This window comes from Microcaecilia unicolor, chromosome 3, assembly GCF_901765095.1.
Source record: "Microcaecilia unicolor chromosome 3, aMicUni1.1, whole genome shotgun sequence".
NCBI classification, from domain to species: domain Eukaryota; kingdom Metazoa; phylum Chordata; class Amphibia; order Gymnophiona; family Siphonopidae; genus Microcaecilia; species Microcaecilia unicolor.
The window spans coordinates 412,312,605-412,328,637 of NC_044033.1; the positions used below are offsets into that span (position 1 = coordinate 412,312,605).

The 16,033-nt window shown below is 47.7% G+C and overlaps 1 protein-coding gene across 1 annotated transcript in view; it reads right to left on the reverse strand.

Moving 5' to 3' along the window:
• The window catches only part of UBXN2A (UBX domain protein 2A), a 123,233-nt gene that overhangs the window by 72,903 nt on the left and 34,297 nt on the right, over positions 1-16,033 (reverse strand). The window contains exons 3-4 of the mRNA XM_030198806.1: positions 8,633-8,686; positions 1,545-1,680 (exon numbers count right to left, since the gene is read on the reverse strand). Of these exons, the coding sequence (XP_030054666.1) occupies positions 1,545-1,680; positions 8,633-8,686 (190 nt within the window). The remainder of the gene's footprint in view (positions 1-1,544; positions 1,681-8,632; positions 8,687-16,033) is intronic.

Below are 16,033 nucleotides of genomic sequence, written 5' to 3' on the forward strand. Positions count from 1 at the left end.
GCATCTCAGCAAGGTCGGACAGCTTGCGCACCAAGCTTCACAAGTGGACACTTGTGAAGAGCTGGTATGATTGTATTTGAGAAATGAGAATTGAAGCATGGTACATCTTCCTCCCAAAAGAATACAGGATTCTAGCTTCTCTGCCTGGTGTGCCAAGGCATAGTCCCTGGAACTCCTGGCTCTTTTGAGAGCGGATTCCACCAATATGGAATTGTGAGGCAATTGAGGCCTATCAAAACTAGGTGCACTGTGGATCTGGTACTGGGTGTCAAACTTCTTGGGCATGACAGGGACCGACAGAGGGGATTCCCAATTCCTAACAAGGACTTCCTGGAGTACCTCATAGCCTCCTTAGGAGATGTTTAGTCCAGGACCTCGAGCATCTTGGCCCTGGGCTCATCTTCCACTTCCAAAGGAAACAGAATGGCATCAGCCATTTCCTTAACAAAAGAAGGAAATGAAAGGCTCTCCTTTCAGGTGGAGGAGAGGGTTCAGAAGGAATTCCATAGGACTCATTCGAGGAAAGGTACCTTGGATCCTCCTCTGAATCCCATGGGCGCTCCTTAGTATCTCACAATACCTTCTAATAGAAGACTGAATCTGCCTGGACTCCAACGTCGAGAAGTCAGCTTCCATCTTGACTCCTGGTGGAGGTGGTAGAGACAAAAACAATATCTGAATTCAAGAGAGCTTGGGGCAAGTACACAAAATCTCTAAGGGAGAGGAAGGGATAAACAGATGGCATGGATGGGCAGACTGGATAGGCCATATAGTATTTATCTGCCTTTATTTTTCTATGCTTCCATAATCATGCTCCTACCTTCCAATGGCTCATGTTGCTGGGTAGTTTTTAAGCCTATGTGGTGAGAATGCCTCAAAGCCTGGTATGATTATGCTTTTTGTGTCAGTGTAAACATGGCCCTATCACTGATTAAGAGCAAGTCCTAAAATTTCATCACTCACGATGAAAATATTAATTCTGCTTTAAGCTCTGCAGAAATCTGGGACATGTTACTTGGCATACAACCCTCCTAGAAAATGTTTCTTCCTCTGAAGTTGAGAGAAAATTCCAAGAGGACTCTTTTCATCTGTCGTGGACAGGATGCTGGGCTCGATGGACCCTTGGTCTTTTCCCAGTATGGCATTACTTATGTACTTATGTAATTCATAAAAAAAAAAACACTGGAAATCAGCAATATCAGAATTACTTGCCTTTTTATAATGCATATGAAATTTATTCCACAAGGCTTTTAGGAGAGGGATTTTGGATTTAGCTCTTGCCTTTTCAGTGGTAGCTCAAGAAAAATTATATTCAGATATAGGAGGTATATTGATGTTTAGAAGGAGGCAATTGTTTTGATTTTTTTTGCTTTTTGGATTGAACAAACCCTTTTTCAATTGTACCTCATATCCTGAGCTACAATAGGTCATTATGAACATGAGAGCACGATTATTCAAATTTCACACTAACTTTTTATTCATTCCTGCTAAACCTTAAATAAATAAATTGAGTCAAAGGACTGTCCCAGATTTTATCTACCTACATGGTCCTTAACTTCAGTCAGTGGAACATCTATAGAATCAGCACTTCCACGTTCCGTAAGCAGGACATCAACAAATGAAGAATGCTTTCCAGCTAGGCCATTGGCAATCCAGTCACCAAATCCTTGCTTGGAATCCCTTGGGAAGAAAAAAAAACAAGAATATAGAACAAAAGTTTCAAATTCATTTTTGCCAACTGATCTTTGCACCAAAGTATTCTGGGCCCGGATCAACATTTTGCTGACCTCCACCGGTGTTAAACCTGGAAATTCAATCCTGGGCCTGGGCACCAGCATTGAATTTCCACGTTTGCAGAGCCAGCTTACACATAGCCAGTTAAATGTGCGATATTCAATGCTTAACTGGCTTGGGTTAATGTATAAACATAGGACCGACTTATGTGGTCCCATTTATGCGGTTAACCTGGCCAGTTAAGTGTCAACTCCGCCCCTGAAACACCCCCAAAATAGCCAATTTTCAGTTTGGCGCTAACCCATTATTTTCAGTGGCACTAACCGGTTAAGTGTCGTTGAAAATTAGTAATTAGCCTATTTAAGTGGCCAGGAGCCATTTCTGGCCTGTTAAATCACTGAATATTGATCCCTCTGTTCTTTATCTCTCTCATTAGAGCTGAGCAGCACTGTTCTGCCTGTTAAATGTTATGTATTTTTTTATTTAAGCGAATCGTTATGCATTCTTGCTCTGCCTTAGTGTGTAGTATTCTATGCCACAGTCCAGAAAAAATGGTAACCAGAGGAATCTTTAAGCCATACTGAACCCGATTTGATTGGGGAAAAGTGGGATGTAAAAATAAATAAATTCACTAGATCACGAGTGCCATCTATGTGTCAAAACAGTAGTATAAAAAATTAGACTCACAAGCTGCTTATTCAAAAACTAGTTTTCCTCATACTTAAAAACACACATACCTTTATTGGTATTTGCCAATTAAATAGATTATGGCTCTACTACCATGTATACATACAGAATCTCTCAATATAAACCAAGGTAACATTATGTCTTACCTGATAATTTTCTTTCCTTTAACGCAGCAGATGAATCCAGGAACTAGTCGGTTAAGTCCGCCTAACAGCAGGTGGAGATAGAGATAAACAAACTAAAGGCAGCGATGCCAGATGGCCAGCTCCTTCCTCAGTTAGTATGTCATTTGTAAGCATTTACCAAGGCCAAAAATATGAAACCAATAACAACCAGAAACCATCCTCACTGTGAAAAACAGAGAACCAAATAAGAACTTCGAAATAACTGCAAATTGATCCAGAAATCAGAATCCTTTCCGTGTTCCCATATCTGTCTGAACTCTGCAAAAGAGAACCCGGAAGGAAAAAAATAGCCACACTGCGCGGAAAATGAAAAAAACGTCGGCTGAACTAAGGAGGGATTCTGGATTCATCTGCTGCGTTAAAGGAAAGAAAATTATCAGGTAAGACATACTTTTAACTTCCTTGTCACTTGCAGCAGATGAATCCATGAACTAGTGGGATATACCAAAGCATTCCTTAAGTAGAGTGGGAAGCTGACGCTCCCCGCGCCAACACTCCCGCCCCAAAACTCGCAGCCTCCCGAGCAGACACGTCTAGCCTGTAATGCTTCGCAAAGGTTTGACGGGACGCCCAAGTAGCCGCCCAACAAATCTCTTCCAGAGATAAGGCCGACGCCTCTGCCCAAGAAGCCGCCTGTGCCTTCAGGGCCACTGGAGACGCCTGCCCTTGTAGCAGATACGCCACTCCAATGGCTTTCCTAATCCAGCAAGCAATGGAAGTCTTAGAAGCCGCCTCACCTCTTTTCGATCCCGACAAGAGCACAAAGAGATGATTCGAGCGTCGAAACTCGTTAGAGATCTGCAAGTACTGAAACAAGGCTCTCCGCACATCCAGGAAACATAGCGAGGCAAACTCCCCGAGATAATCCTCTCTTTGAAAAGATGGAAGATAAACCGCCTGATTGACATGGAAAGCCGAAAGCACTTTAGGTAAAAAAAAGAAGGCACTGTCCGGATCGACACCCCTGCTTTCGAAAACTGCAAAAAAAGGATCTCTGCAAGACAAAGCCTGAATTTCAGAAATCCTCCTAGCCGAAGCAACGGCCACCAAAAACACTGTCTTAAGCGTTAGATCCTTCTCAGAAACCTTATTCAACGGCTCAAATGGTGGGGCCTGGAGGGCTCGCAGTACCACATTCAAATGCCAAGCCGGGCACAGCTGCCGCAGAGAAGGCCGAAGCCGAAGAGCCCCGCGTAGGAAACGGACCACATCAGAGTGAGCTGCTAAAGAGGAACCATCCAGTTTGCCCCTAAAACAAGCTTGTGCGGCCACCTGCACTCGAAGGGAATTATATGCCAATCCCTTTTGAAGATCATCCTAAAGGAACTCCAGAATAACCAGAATGTCCGCCCGAAAAGGCGATTCAGCACGCAAAGCACACCACGCCGAGAAAGCTTTCCACACTCGCGCGTATGCTGCTGAAGTAGACTGCTTCTGTACCCCCAAAAGAGTGGCAATGACTTGTCCTGAAAATTCCTTCTTCCTCAGCTGCTGCCTCTTAATAGCCAGGCCGTAAGACCAAAGCGGGAGGGATTTTCCATCAGACCTGACCCTTGATGCAGCAGATCGGGAGTCACCGGATGTCACAATGGTGGCTCTGAGAGTGCTCGAAAGAGATCCGCATACCACGGCCGTCGGGGCCAGTCTGGGGCCACTAGAATGACCGCCCCCCCAATGCCGCCCTATGCAGCAAAGAACTCACCCTATCAGAGGCCACGGAGGAAAAACAAACAGTAGCTGTTGTTCCGGCCATGGCCAGAGAAGAGCATCCAATCCTGCAGATCCTGGCTGCCGTTAGCGGCTGAAGAACTGGGGAACTTTGGCATTGCAAGCCATGGCCATGAGATCCATTACTGGTCTTCCCCAACGTTGACAGATCAGCCAAAAAGCCAAGTCCGGCTGAGAAAATCCACTTGAACATTGTCTTGACTCGCAATGTGCACTGCCAACAGACTCTGAACATGCGCTTCCGCCCATACTAGAAGACGAGACGCTTCCACTGCCAAGGGAAGACTGTGAGTGCCCCCCTGCCGACTGATGTAGGCCACCGTCGTGGTGTTGTCCGAAAATACATGAACCACCTGCCCCTGCAGAAGTTCCTAAAAACTCCGCTGCACATTCACGACTGCTCGCAACTCCAGACAATTTATCGGCCAAGTCGCTTCGAAAGGGGTCCTCGATCCCTGGGCTACTCGATGAAGACAATGGGCTCCCCAGCCCACAAGGCTGGCATCCGTCACGACTACCACCCAATTGGGAAACACCGGAGAAACACCCTTCTGCAAATTGGCTGACCGGAGCCACCACGCGAGACTGTCCTTGGCCCAGCTCGACCAAGGAAGGCGTTGTTGATAATCCGGCGACCATGCTCAAAAGGAAATTCTGAAGAGGCCGCATGTGAGCCCTTGCCCATGGAATGACCTCCAAGGTCGCCGTCATGGAACCGAGGAGCTGAACATAGTCCCACACTCGGGAAGCACAACGACTCAATAAGGTCCATACCTGAGAAAGCAACTTGATCCTTCACTCCTCGGGGAGAAACACCTTCCCCCGCTTCGTATCGAATTGCACTCCAAGATACTCCAGACTCTGAATAGGAACCAGATGACTCTTGTCCATATTGACCACCCAACCTAAGGATTGCAACACCACAATCACTCGGTCAGTGACCACTCAACTCTCCTCTGTTGTCATCGCCCAAATCAGCCAGTCGTCGAGATATGGATGCACTCGAATCCCCTTCTTCCGCAGGAACGCCGCCACCACTACCACCATGACCTTGGAAAAAGTGCATGGGGCAGTGGCCATAAGGGCCCGAAACTGGAAGTGCTGACCCAGCACCACAAATCTGAGAAATCTCTGATGGGGCTGCCAAATGGGAATGTGTAGGTAAGCTTCCCTCAAATCGAGAGCCGTCAAAAACTCGCCTGGCTGAACAGCAGCAATAAATGTCCTTAATGTCTCCATGCAGAAGTGACGAACCCCCCAAAAATGGTTTACTTTTCTGAGATCGAGAATAGGTTGATAAGCCCCTCCCTTCTTTGGAACCACAAACAAGATGGAGTACCGACCTGTGCACCTTTCGAGAGGAGGAACAGGCACGATAGCCCCTATCCTTAGTAGGTCTCGCAAACACTGCAGAACCACTGTCCTCTTGGCCCGCGATACACAGCGGGACTCCAGAAAAAAGTCTGTGACGGGAGAGAAGAATTCTAGCTTGTAACCTTCTCGCACCACATCGAGGACCCACTGGTCCGAAGTAATTCTGGCCCACTGTGGAAGAAACAGAGAAAGCCGACCACCGATCTGCTCTCCTCCCGAGTAGACCTGCACCCCATCATTGGGAGGCCCGAGAAGGAGCCCCCTGATGAGAGGGGGGTCCAGCTGGACACTTCTCGTTGCGAAAGGAAGAACGCTGCCCAAAACGAGGACGCTGAAAGGCTGCGTTGGACTGCCCCGGGCGATACCGTCGCGTCTCTCTGAAACGTGACCTCGAGGCTCCCTGCCTGGAAGTAGACTTGGGTCTATCCTCCGGAAGACGCTGAGATTTGGAATCCCCCAAATCTTTAACAGTCTTTTCCAAGTCTTCCCCAAAAAGCAATTTCCCTCGGAAAGGCAATTTAATGAGCCGTTGCTTAGAGGCCATATCTGCGGCCCAATGACGGAGTCACAGAAGACGCCGAGAGGAAACGGTCAAGGCCATAAGTTTGGCCGAAGCACGGACCAAATCATACAAGGCTTCCGCCAAGTACGCCAGCCCAATATCCACCAGCGACATCTGAGGAGTTCCCGGCATATCAGACTCCGAAATCGAATCCATGACAGAATGTAGCCAACTGAGACAAGCTCTAGCCGCATAAGAACTACAAACAGAAGCGAAGTGTCAAAGCAGCCACCTCAAAGGCATGTTTTAAAGAGGCCTCTAGACGTCTGTCTTGCATATCCTTAAGTGCCACACCACCTTCCACTGGAAGAGTAGTCTTCTTAGTGACCGCCGTCAGCAGGGCATCCACCCTAGGTAGAACAAATTGCTCTAAACGGTCCGCTGAAACCGGATACAGCCTGGCCATAGCCCTGGCTAATTTCAGCCCCCCCCCATCCAGATCCGCACACTCGTCCTTCCCTACACCCCTTCCCGTGCACTCCGCTCCATGGATAAATCCTTCTTATCTGTTCCCTTCTCCACTACTGCCAACTCCAGACTTCGCGCCTTCTGTCTCGCTGCACCCTACACCTGGAATAAACTTCCTGAGCCCCTATGTCTTGCCCCATCCTTGGCCACCTTTAAATCTAGACTGAAAGCCCACCTCTTTAACATTGCTTTTGACTCGTAACCACTTGTAACCACTCGTCCCCACCTACCCTCCTCTCCTCCTTCCTGAACACATTAATTGATTTGATTTGCTTACTTTATTTTTTGTCTATTAGATTGTAAGCTCTTTGAGCAGGGACTGTCTTTCTTCTATGTTTGTGCAGCGCTGCGTACACCTTGTAGCGCTATAGAAATGCTAAATAGTAGTAGTAGTAGTAGGGCCAAAATCAACTCTTCAATAGCTTCATGTAGCAGAAAGTCCTTAGAAGGTCATCTGGTACTAGCCATCTTGGGGTTGACCGCCTGAGAAGCCGCAACCTCAGGGTCCTCTATATTCAGGGCTTCTACAGCCTGAGAGATAAAGGAGGCCAACTCCTCTTTAAGGAAAATCCTCATGGTGGAAGAGTCCTCCGGTTGGTCAGTGAGGACACCGTCCTCCACGTCCTCTACCTCCGTCTGCTACGAGAGAGCCAACATGGAGGCAGCTGCAGGCGACCGTATGGAGGACCCCTCCACAGACCCCAAAGAAAGCCTAGGCTTTTTAAGGGAGGAGAAATCCTCTGGGGAAAAACCCAAAATCTCTTGGTTACCCTCAGAGAGAATCAAAGACCGAAGATGTCGCAACCGCGTGAGGGAGGGCAAGGCCCTTTTCAACAAAAACGCCTGATGGAGTAGCAAAATAAACTGTCAAAAAACCCTCCCCCACAACGGAGGAGGTCGCAGCCATGGCACCTGCACCACCGCCCACAGTGCCTGACGGCCCCCCCGACTCCCCTACCAGCGGAGAAGAAGCTTTGCCCAAAACAGCTACCGGAGCCGGCTCCGTGGCCGATCGCAAAATGGCAAGAGAATCGCCTGGCTCTCGGCGAGAAAGCACACTCTCGGGGGGGGGAGGGCCACCGCTCCGTCGAGTCCCGCCAAATCAGCACACCCCGCGCTGCAAAGGCCTGCCGCCCAATGCCGTTTCCCGCATTGGGAACAGCATTTTACCACCTCCGCTGCCATCGCCCGTCCCCGAACAGGAACCCAGCAGGACTTACCCCGGACCGGAAAGCGCGAGAACTGACAGCTGAGCTGAAGAAAAAAAAACTCTCCGACTCCACTTCGAGGCAGGCTCAGACAAGCAGGCAACAGAAAACAGGACTCGGACAGGAGTAACACAAACCTGATCTCAGCAAAAACACACTTCCCTGTGCTTCTCTGTTTCTCTTTTAAATAAATTCTATGGTTCTCTTTTTTTTTTTTTTAGTGAGGAGGCAGAAACAAACAGGGAAGGAAAGGAACAGCAAAAGCCTGTTCAGAGGGAATTTGAGGTGCAGCAGGGACTCAGTAACTGCGTATGATGCCAAAGGGGACACCACCAGTCCGCCACCCCCAGCTCAAACTGGCCACTGGCCCAGGAGCACTCTCAAAGGCCTTGGGCCCAGGAGCTGGAGAAAAAGCCATCCACCACCTGCTGAGATAGAGACATACTAACTGAGGAAGGCGCTGGCCGTCTGGCATCACTGCCTTTAGTTTGTTTATCTATCTCCACCTGCTGGTAGGTGGACTTAACCCACTAATTCCTGGATTCATCTGCTGCAAGTGACAAGGAAACTTGTTTTCTACTTTTTTGTTTGCAACTTTACATCCTCTCTCTTACACTCATTATAACATTTACACATTCACTTTTCTGCTCCACATACTAAGTACATATGTAAAAATTATAATATACCTTTTATTTTCTTGCTTACATACAACAAATCCATGACACGATGAATCCCCAGCACTGGGGGGGAAAAAAAAAAAAAGACTTGTTATGCTGCAATGCTATATATTTAGCACACACAAACCACATACTTACTACTACAGGATTAATTCTGTATCACACAAGCTAATGTACTCTTTATTTCATTCACATCACCACTTTAGGTGAAATTTGGTCATACCTGTTAATTCCTTTCAAATCAAGCTACACCAGTCTGAACAAGATGGTTGTATCTCTTTCCTACAGCAACAAAGAGAGTCCAAATCTCCCACAAAAAACACTAGAAAACAAAGCAAGCAGAAGATATCCAGAAAGACCAAACTGAAGTCACAGATGCGGAGTAAAGCGATCGTCTCATTTTGTTAGAACCTTTGGAGGAACATCCGTATATGCCAATTTGTAGACCCCTGAAGGCCTTTTTGGCCGAAACACGGACCGTGTAGGGTCCTAATAAATCATTTTGGTTTCTCCACATCTGTGACTTCAGTTTGGTCTTTCTGGATATCTTCCGCTTGCTTTGTTGTTTTCTTGTATCTCTTTCCTACCAGTAGATGGATATAGAGAACTGAGATTTCCAATCTCATCACCGAGATATAGGTTGGTGCCTCCTGGAACTTTCTAGTATGCCACTGCCAAAGCAGTGTAAAGTCCCTTGAGCCACATCAGAGCCCCATCTGTCATTGCAGCATTAGTAAGTTAACCATTTAACCTATACAGGGAACTATGTACAAACACTGACAGAGGGTCTCACGCTAGTATGGCTGGACTCAAGGAAAGAAAACAACAATTATGACCAAAATTTCTTTCTTCTAAGGTATGCATATTCAAGTTTTCCAGTCTCTTCTCATATGTCTATTTTTATAGCAGCCTGGACCACTGTCTTTCCACTCATCGTATGTCCTCCCATCCCATCAGCTTTTTCTTCAGGTATTCCCCCATTTTACTAAAATCAGCATGTTTGAAATCCAGGACTTACAGTTTTAAGTAGCTACCCTCCGCTTTAGATGTTACAGTCCAAGTCCAAAAATCCAGAATGCTCGAGGATGGGGTCAATCCAGACTTTCTGGATTCTTATACAGTACTTTTAAAATTCATATTTAAGGAAGCAAAAAAAAAAGAGAGATAAACAGGCATCCAGCATCTGTCTCTCCTCCCCTTCCAGCGTCTCTCTCCCCCATCTAGCACCTCCCTATCTCTGGTAATTTCTTAAGCTGCAGATACAAAGCCCAGGCGCCTCCCCCCCCCCCCCCCCACACACACACAAACACATGATCGGCATCTCTTCCTTCCCTCCCAGCCCTGCCCACGGCTTTCTCTCCCCCTGTTGAACTCCCAGTGTACTTTTTCAAAAGCAAGCAAGTCTTCCGTGCTGCAGCACCAGTGGCATCCTTACTCACAGGCTGCCTCCAGACTGCACCAGGCCTTTCCCTCTGAACCGTCCAGAAAGGTACACCGGGGGAGTGAGAGAGAGAAAGCGAGTTGCGAGCAGAGCCAGGAGGGGAGGAAGAGACGCCAGACCATGTGTGTGCGGCAGTGCAGGGGTGGGGGGAGGATAAGGTGTACAGCACTTGTGGTTCACATTCTCGGACGGTCTGGATGTTGCAATTTTAAAGGGTCCGAATTCTCAGGCAGTCCAGATTTCTGGTATCTGCATTTTTGGACTTCTACTCTATATTGAACCAAACTGTTTGATGATCACCACTGTCCAGGTGGACACCCACTTGGACATTAGACACAGCTTTCCCACTTGTGAGTACCAGATCCAGCGTCGCTCCTTCCCTTGTGGGTTCCATCACTATTTGTCTGAGCAGAGCACTTTGAAAGGCATTCACAATATCTCTACTTTTTTCCTGATTCCGCAGATGGGGTGTTCCAATCCACATCCAGCAGGTTGAAATCTCCCAGCAACAGTACTTCCCCTTTTTTCCCAACTTTTGGATATCTACAACCAGATCTTAATCAAGCTGCTCTAATTGTGTGTCAGAGGTCTGCAGACAACACCCGTGTGAACAGAGGTTTCATCTTCTCTTTTCAAGACAATCCATATCACTTCTTCCTTTCCACAGGCCCCTGTATTTCAGTTGTTTTCATATTGTTTCTCACATAAAGAGCCACTTCTCTACCTTTTCAACCGTCTCTATCTTTCCTAAATAGATTATAGCCTGGTATGTTTACATCCCATTCACGAAAGTCACTGAACAAACAGAGGGAACAAAATGTGTCACCACACTGTCAGGGAAAGACCACCAAACCTGTCCCTAAACAGGCAAGCACAGCCATCTGAACCTTCAAGGAGTTGCGGTCCAAGCCTTGTTGAAAACACCCTCTGTAGAAGTCCAGCATGGCTGGGAATTGTGCTCTGCCAAGGGGAGAGGGAACACTTCTCACACCAGAACTCAAATTCTTTCCACACCCAGACATAAGCCAGCGAAAAGGACTTATAGCCACCTCAAGGGCCATGACATAAGCCAAAAGGAATCTTGGTCCCTATCTCCACTGATCCCTACTGAAGTAAGCCCTGGCTCAGAGGAACAGCCAGGGAGGGGGGCTGAAGACCTGCTAGAAAGCATATCAAGTCCTCCAAGGCCAATCTGGGGCAACCAGGAGAATCAGAAAGGGTGCCAAGCCAACTTATACAGCACTCTCTCAATTGAAGAGCACTTTTCCAAAACTCCCAGTCCATTTTTTGTCAGTTGTGAACTATGCGATTAATTTCATTTATCAAGGCAAGATTCATTGCATACCTCAAAACTGTCAGAAAAACTGGACCGAGTGAGTTTTGAAAAAGTGCTCTTCAATTAGAGGCCATGAAGGAAAGGGAGTGGCTCCTGCCAGGGCCACTCCAGCACCACTGCATCATTACCAGCAGAGGCGGCTTCTCTTCCACTGAAGAACTGAGTTGCCTTGGTATATGGTTCTAGGCTAACAGATCACATCAAACACCGGCCAACCTCACTTGCTCACAAGGGTTTGGAAGACTACTGGACCAGCCTAAGGAAGTCTCATGGACACTGTCCTGGCCCACAACATGGACCATCAAGAGCGCCAAGAGATGCCTCTCTACCCAGCAACATATTCCTGTGACCTCCTGTTCTATGGCCCCCTAACCTCATTTGTTGACATAAGCCATTGCCATGCCACTGTTTGACATCACTTGGACAGCTCTCCCTTGGAGAATGGGGAGGAAGTTCAGATGCACTAGCCTGATGGTCCTCACCTCAAGAAAACTGATTGATCAGGCTGCTTCCTGACCAACCCAGCACCCCTGCAAGCCCCCCAGCCCGAGAATGGAATCTGCAGTCGCCATGATCCACTCCAGCGGGTACAGGGGAACCCCACCTCCAACAGGTGAGCAGAATGATCCTACCAGGTCCAGGCTACTGAAGAGACAAGCAGACTTGCCTCAAAATCCTGAAACCTCGGAGATCAGCGCAACAAGAGAACCACCTGCCCAGACAAAAACTTAGATTGTGAGACCACTAGAGAAAATCCCTAAATATAACTAAACCGCTTTGGTTGCACCCACAGAAAGGTGGTATATCAAATACACTACCCTTTACTCTATGTGTGTACATGCCCACAGAACTACCTCCAGGGTTGCTGTCATGGAGTCCTTGACATAGCCCCATCCCAGCAGCACACACAAACTAAAAATAGAAACTGATGTTTGTTCATCTGCTACTCGGTGAAAGCACGCTCTCTTATGCTGTGTCAAACAAGACTCTCAGATACTCCAACTACTGACAGGGAACCAATTGACTCTTGGCCTAATTCACCACCCAGCCTAAGCACTCTAGGAGCTGAATCACCTGGGAGGTGGACACTCAAATTCTCTTCTGAATCATCTCTGACCAGCCAATTGTCAAGACAGGTATGCACTTGGATGCCTTGGAAGTGCAGCTGGGCCGCCGCCACTATCATTTTCAAGAAGGTGTGTGGAGCCGTTGCCAGACCTAATGGGAGAGCACAGAACTGAAACTGCTTCCTAAGGACACAAATCCTGTCAGACCTAGGAAAGTAAGGAACTTGCCCAGGGTGAACAAAGATAATGACCAAGTGCATCATCTCCATCCTGAACTGTGACACCCAAACCACAGTACTGATGCCTTTTAAAGGCCCAGCATGGTCTGTAAGAGCCATCCTTCACTGGCACCAAAAAAAGAAAGTAGCCACTCCTGCCCTGCTCTGCAGGAGGCATGGACTCCACTACCCCAAGCAGAGCAGATGTAGAAGCATGTTGGCCATCACCTGGTATTTTGCAGGCAAACTAGAAGGAGAGTTCAAGAAGGCGTCTAGGACTGGCAGTACCAGGTCTAAGACATAACCTTGACTGACCACCGCCAACAACATTCACTGGTTGGATGTAATACAGGCCTACTTGAGGTGAAACAGGGACAACCTGCTGTCCATTGGAACACATGAGCAGCCAGGCATATTCTCATTGTACCCCTCTGGAGACACCAATCCCTGAAAGGGCCAACTCTTTGTCTCATTGGCCTGGTTGGGGTTCCTTGGGTGCACTTATTTGCCCAAAATCATCTGCTCACCTTTAAGCAGGCTTTGCCCAGAACTGATGAGGGAGACAGAAGGGCCACGCCTCCTTCATGCCTGAGCAACTTTTGCCCCAAAGAACAAGTGCCATCAAAAGGGCACAGTGCTCAAGTGCACCACAGGAGGATGAATAGTGGTGAAGCCACAGTCATCTTCTGGCCATGACCACCAAGGTTACCTAATGAAAGGTACTAAATCGTATATATGCTGGAAAGGCCACCCTGGACACCAAACACACCATCTCTGGGGAACCAGGGATTTGCTGTACCCAATGCAACATAGTTCTGACCACATGGCTGCCACTTGTGGGGCTAGCATCCTTGTTGCCATTGAGAAGAATGCCAGCTTGAGGTGTTCTACCTTTCTCTCCTATGTCTCCCCAAGAGCCAAATCTCCCTCCTTCACTGGGATAGAAATCTTCATGGTCACGGCTGACAAGAAGGCATCCATTTTGGGAATTTGCCAATATTTCAACTTCCTCAAGCAGCAGGAGATAGAGCCTTTGAAGAAACTTAGCACCCTACAACACTCCTTCAGAGTACTCCCACTCTGCCAACACTGTGCACGTGAGAGCTTTGTGTGGTCCTGCTAGGTCCTCCAGGAGGGGCAATCTCCTTCATCCATCTCTGACAAGGATTTAATGACTGTATTGTTAAGGCTGAGGAGAATCAATATCAAATCCTGCATGCAACATGTAGTCCTCAGGCAAAATTCACATCTTAAGGCCCTCAGGGTCTGCCTCCAGCCCTCCCTTGGGCTTGGCATAAACTGGGTCATGCCCAGGATGCTTTGCCCATTGTGGCATGGCTCCTGAGAGCACCTCCTCCTTGCATGGCCTAAGAGGAGTACTCTCCTTGGCCAGTGCTCCTTCACTAGAAGGACCACCTGGTAAAGCTATTCCAGCGATTCACCTGGTAAAAGCCATTCCGGTGATGCAGGGGGTCTCCCACCAGCCCCAATGTGAGTCATGTGCCCCACTCCCAGGGAACTGCTGCCATGTGTTCCTGGGGCTGCCATTCCCGCAAAACCAAGTTAGGACATTGGAATGGATCAATTGGGACCTGCAGCCCAATGGGCAGGCTTCCCCCAACCCTCCCAGGTCACTTCTAGCACATCTCCTGCAACAGGGGTCCTCAAATCCAGTCTTCGAGGTTCACATCCCAGCCTGGATTTCAGGATTTCCACAATGAATATGTATGATATCTATTTGCATTCACTGTTTCATTGTTTGCAAACAGATCTCATATATATTCATTGTGGAAATCCTGAAAACCACTATGGGTTGTGGACCTCTAGGACTGGATTTGTGGATCCCTGTCCTACAAAGCCAGCATGCTCAGTACATGGTTGGCCTACCCCAGCAAGCTGTAGCCCAGGATGCTGGTTCTCTGTGATCCTCCTGGGCTTTCTGCTGTTTTATTTTTTGTGTGCGCACCCAAAATGGGCCCTTTTTATTTTTTCTTCTTAACTTTATTATCCTGAACAGCAAGAAGTCTAGCTACGAGGATTAGATCCCTTTTTTAAGGTGGGTGGAGATTTGAGTAGCCTAGTAGTTAGTGCAGCGGACTCTGATCCTGGGGAACTGGGTTCGATTCCCACTGCAGCTCCATGTGACTCTGGGCAAGTCACTTAACCCTCCATTGTCCCAGGTACAAATAAGTACCTGTAAACCGCTTTGAATGTAGTTGGAAAAAACACAGAAAGGCAGTATATGGGAAAATTAGGGTCTTACCATGATAATTTTCTTTCCTTTAGTCATAGCAGATGAAACCATTACGTATGGGTTGTGTCCATCAACCAGCAGGGGGAGATAGAGAGCACTCAACTTTTCACAGTGCCTCATGGCCAGCTAGCTCCACTGCCTCTTCAATATTTGAAGCTTCCAAAGCAGTATGGCAAACCGCAATGGGAATAACATGAACTTTCCTCACAGCAAACGATGGCCCCTTAACAAGGGCATTAACTCAAAAAAGGAGGGAATGAACTCATCCTCCTGAAGGGAATAAACTCGTCCTCCACTTTGCATAAACGGAGGGAATACTTGCATCCTCCTGGAGGGAATAAACTCATCCTCCCAAAACATGAACTGGAGGGAATGAACTCATCCTCCTATAACTGTAACAAGAATCCTGAAGACTGTTCTCCGACTCCCCAAGGAAGGAATATAACTTCAGGAAACAAGAACAGCACCTAAAATCAGAATCACTGCAATACAGACAATCATACAGGGATGGCTCATGGCTTCATCTGCTATGACTACAGGAAAGAAAATTATCATGGTAAGAACCTAATTTTCCCTTCCTTGTCATCAAGCAGATGAAGCCATTACGTATGGGATGTAACAAAGCAATCCCTAAATAGGGTGGGAACAAGCCACACCATGCGCTAGCACCTGTGCTCCAAAACGCGCATCCCTCCTGGCAGCCACATCCAACCTGCAATGTCGGGCGAAAGAGAGCTTAGAAGCCCATGTTGCAGCACTGCAAATCTCATGAAGAGATAGTGCTCCAGTTTCCGCCCAGGAAGAGGAAATCGCTCTTGTGGAATGTGCCTTAAAGGCTCCAGGCGGAGCCCGGCCAGACAGCAGATATGCTGAAAAGATAGCTTCTTTGAGCCAATGGGCAATAGTGGCTTTAGACGCTGAAGACCCTCTGCGAGGACCTGCAAACAGCACAAAAAGATGATCAGAGGTCCTGAAAGAATTTGTAATTCGCGGATACTGCAACAGAATCCTGCGCACATCCAAAAGGTGCAACTGCCCAAATGAATCTGGAAACTCCTCCTCAACAAAGAAGGGAAGAAAAACAGGCTGGTTTA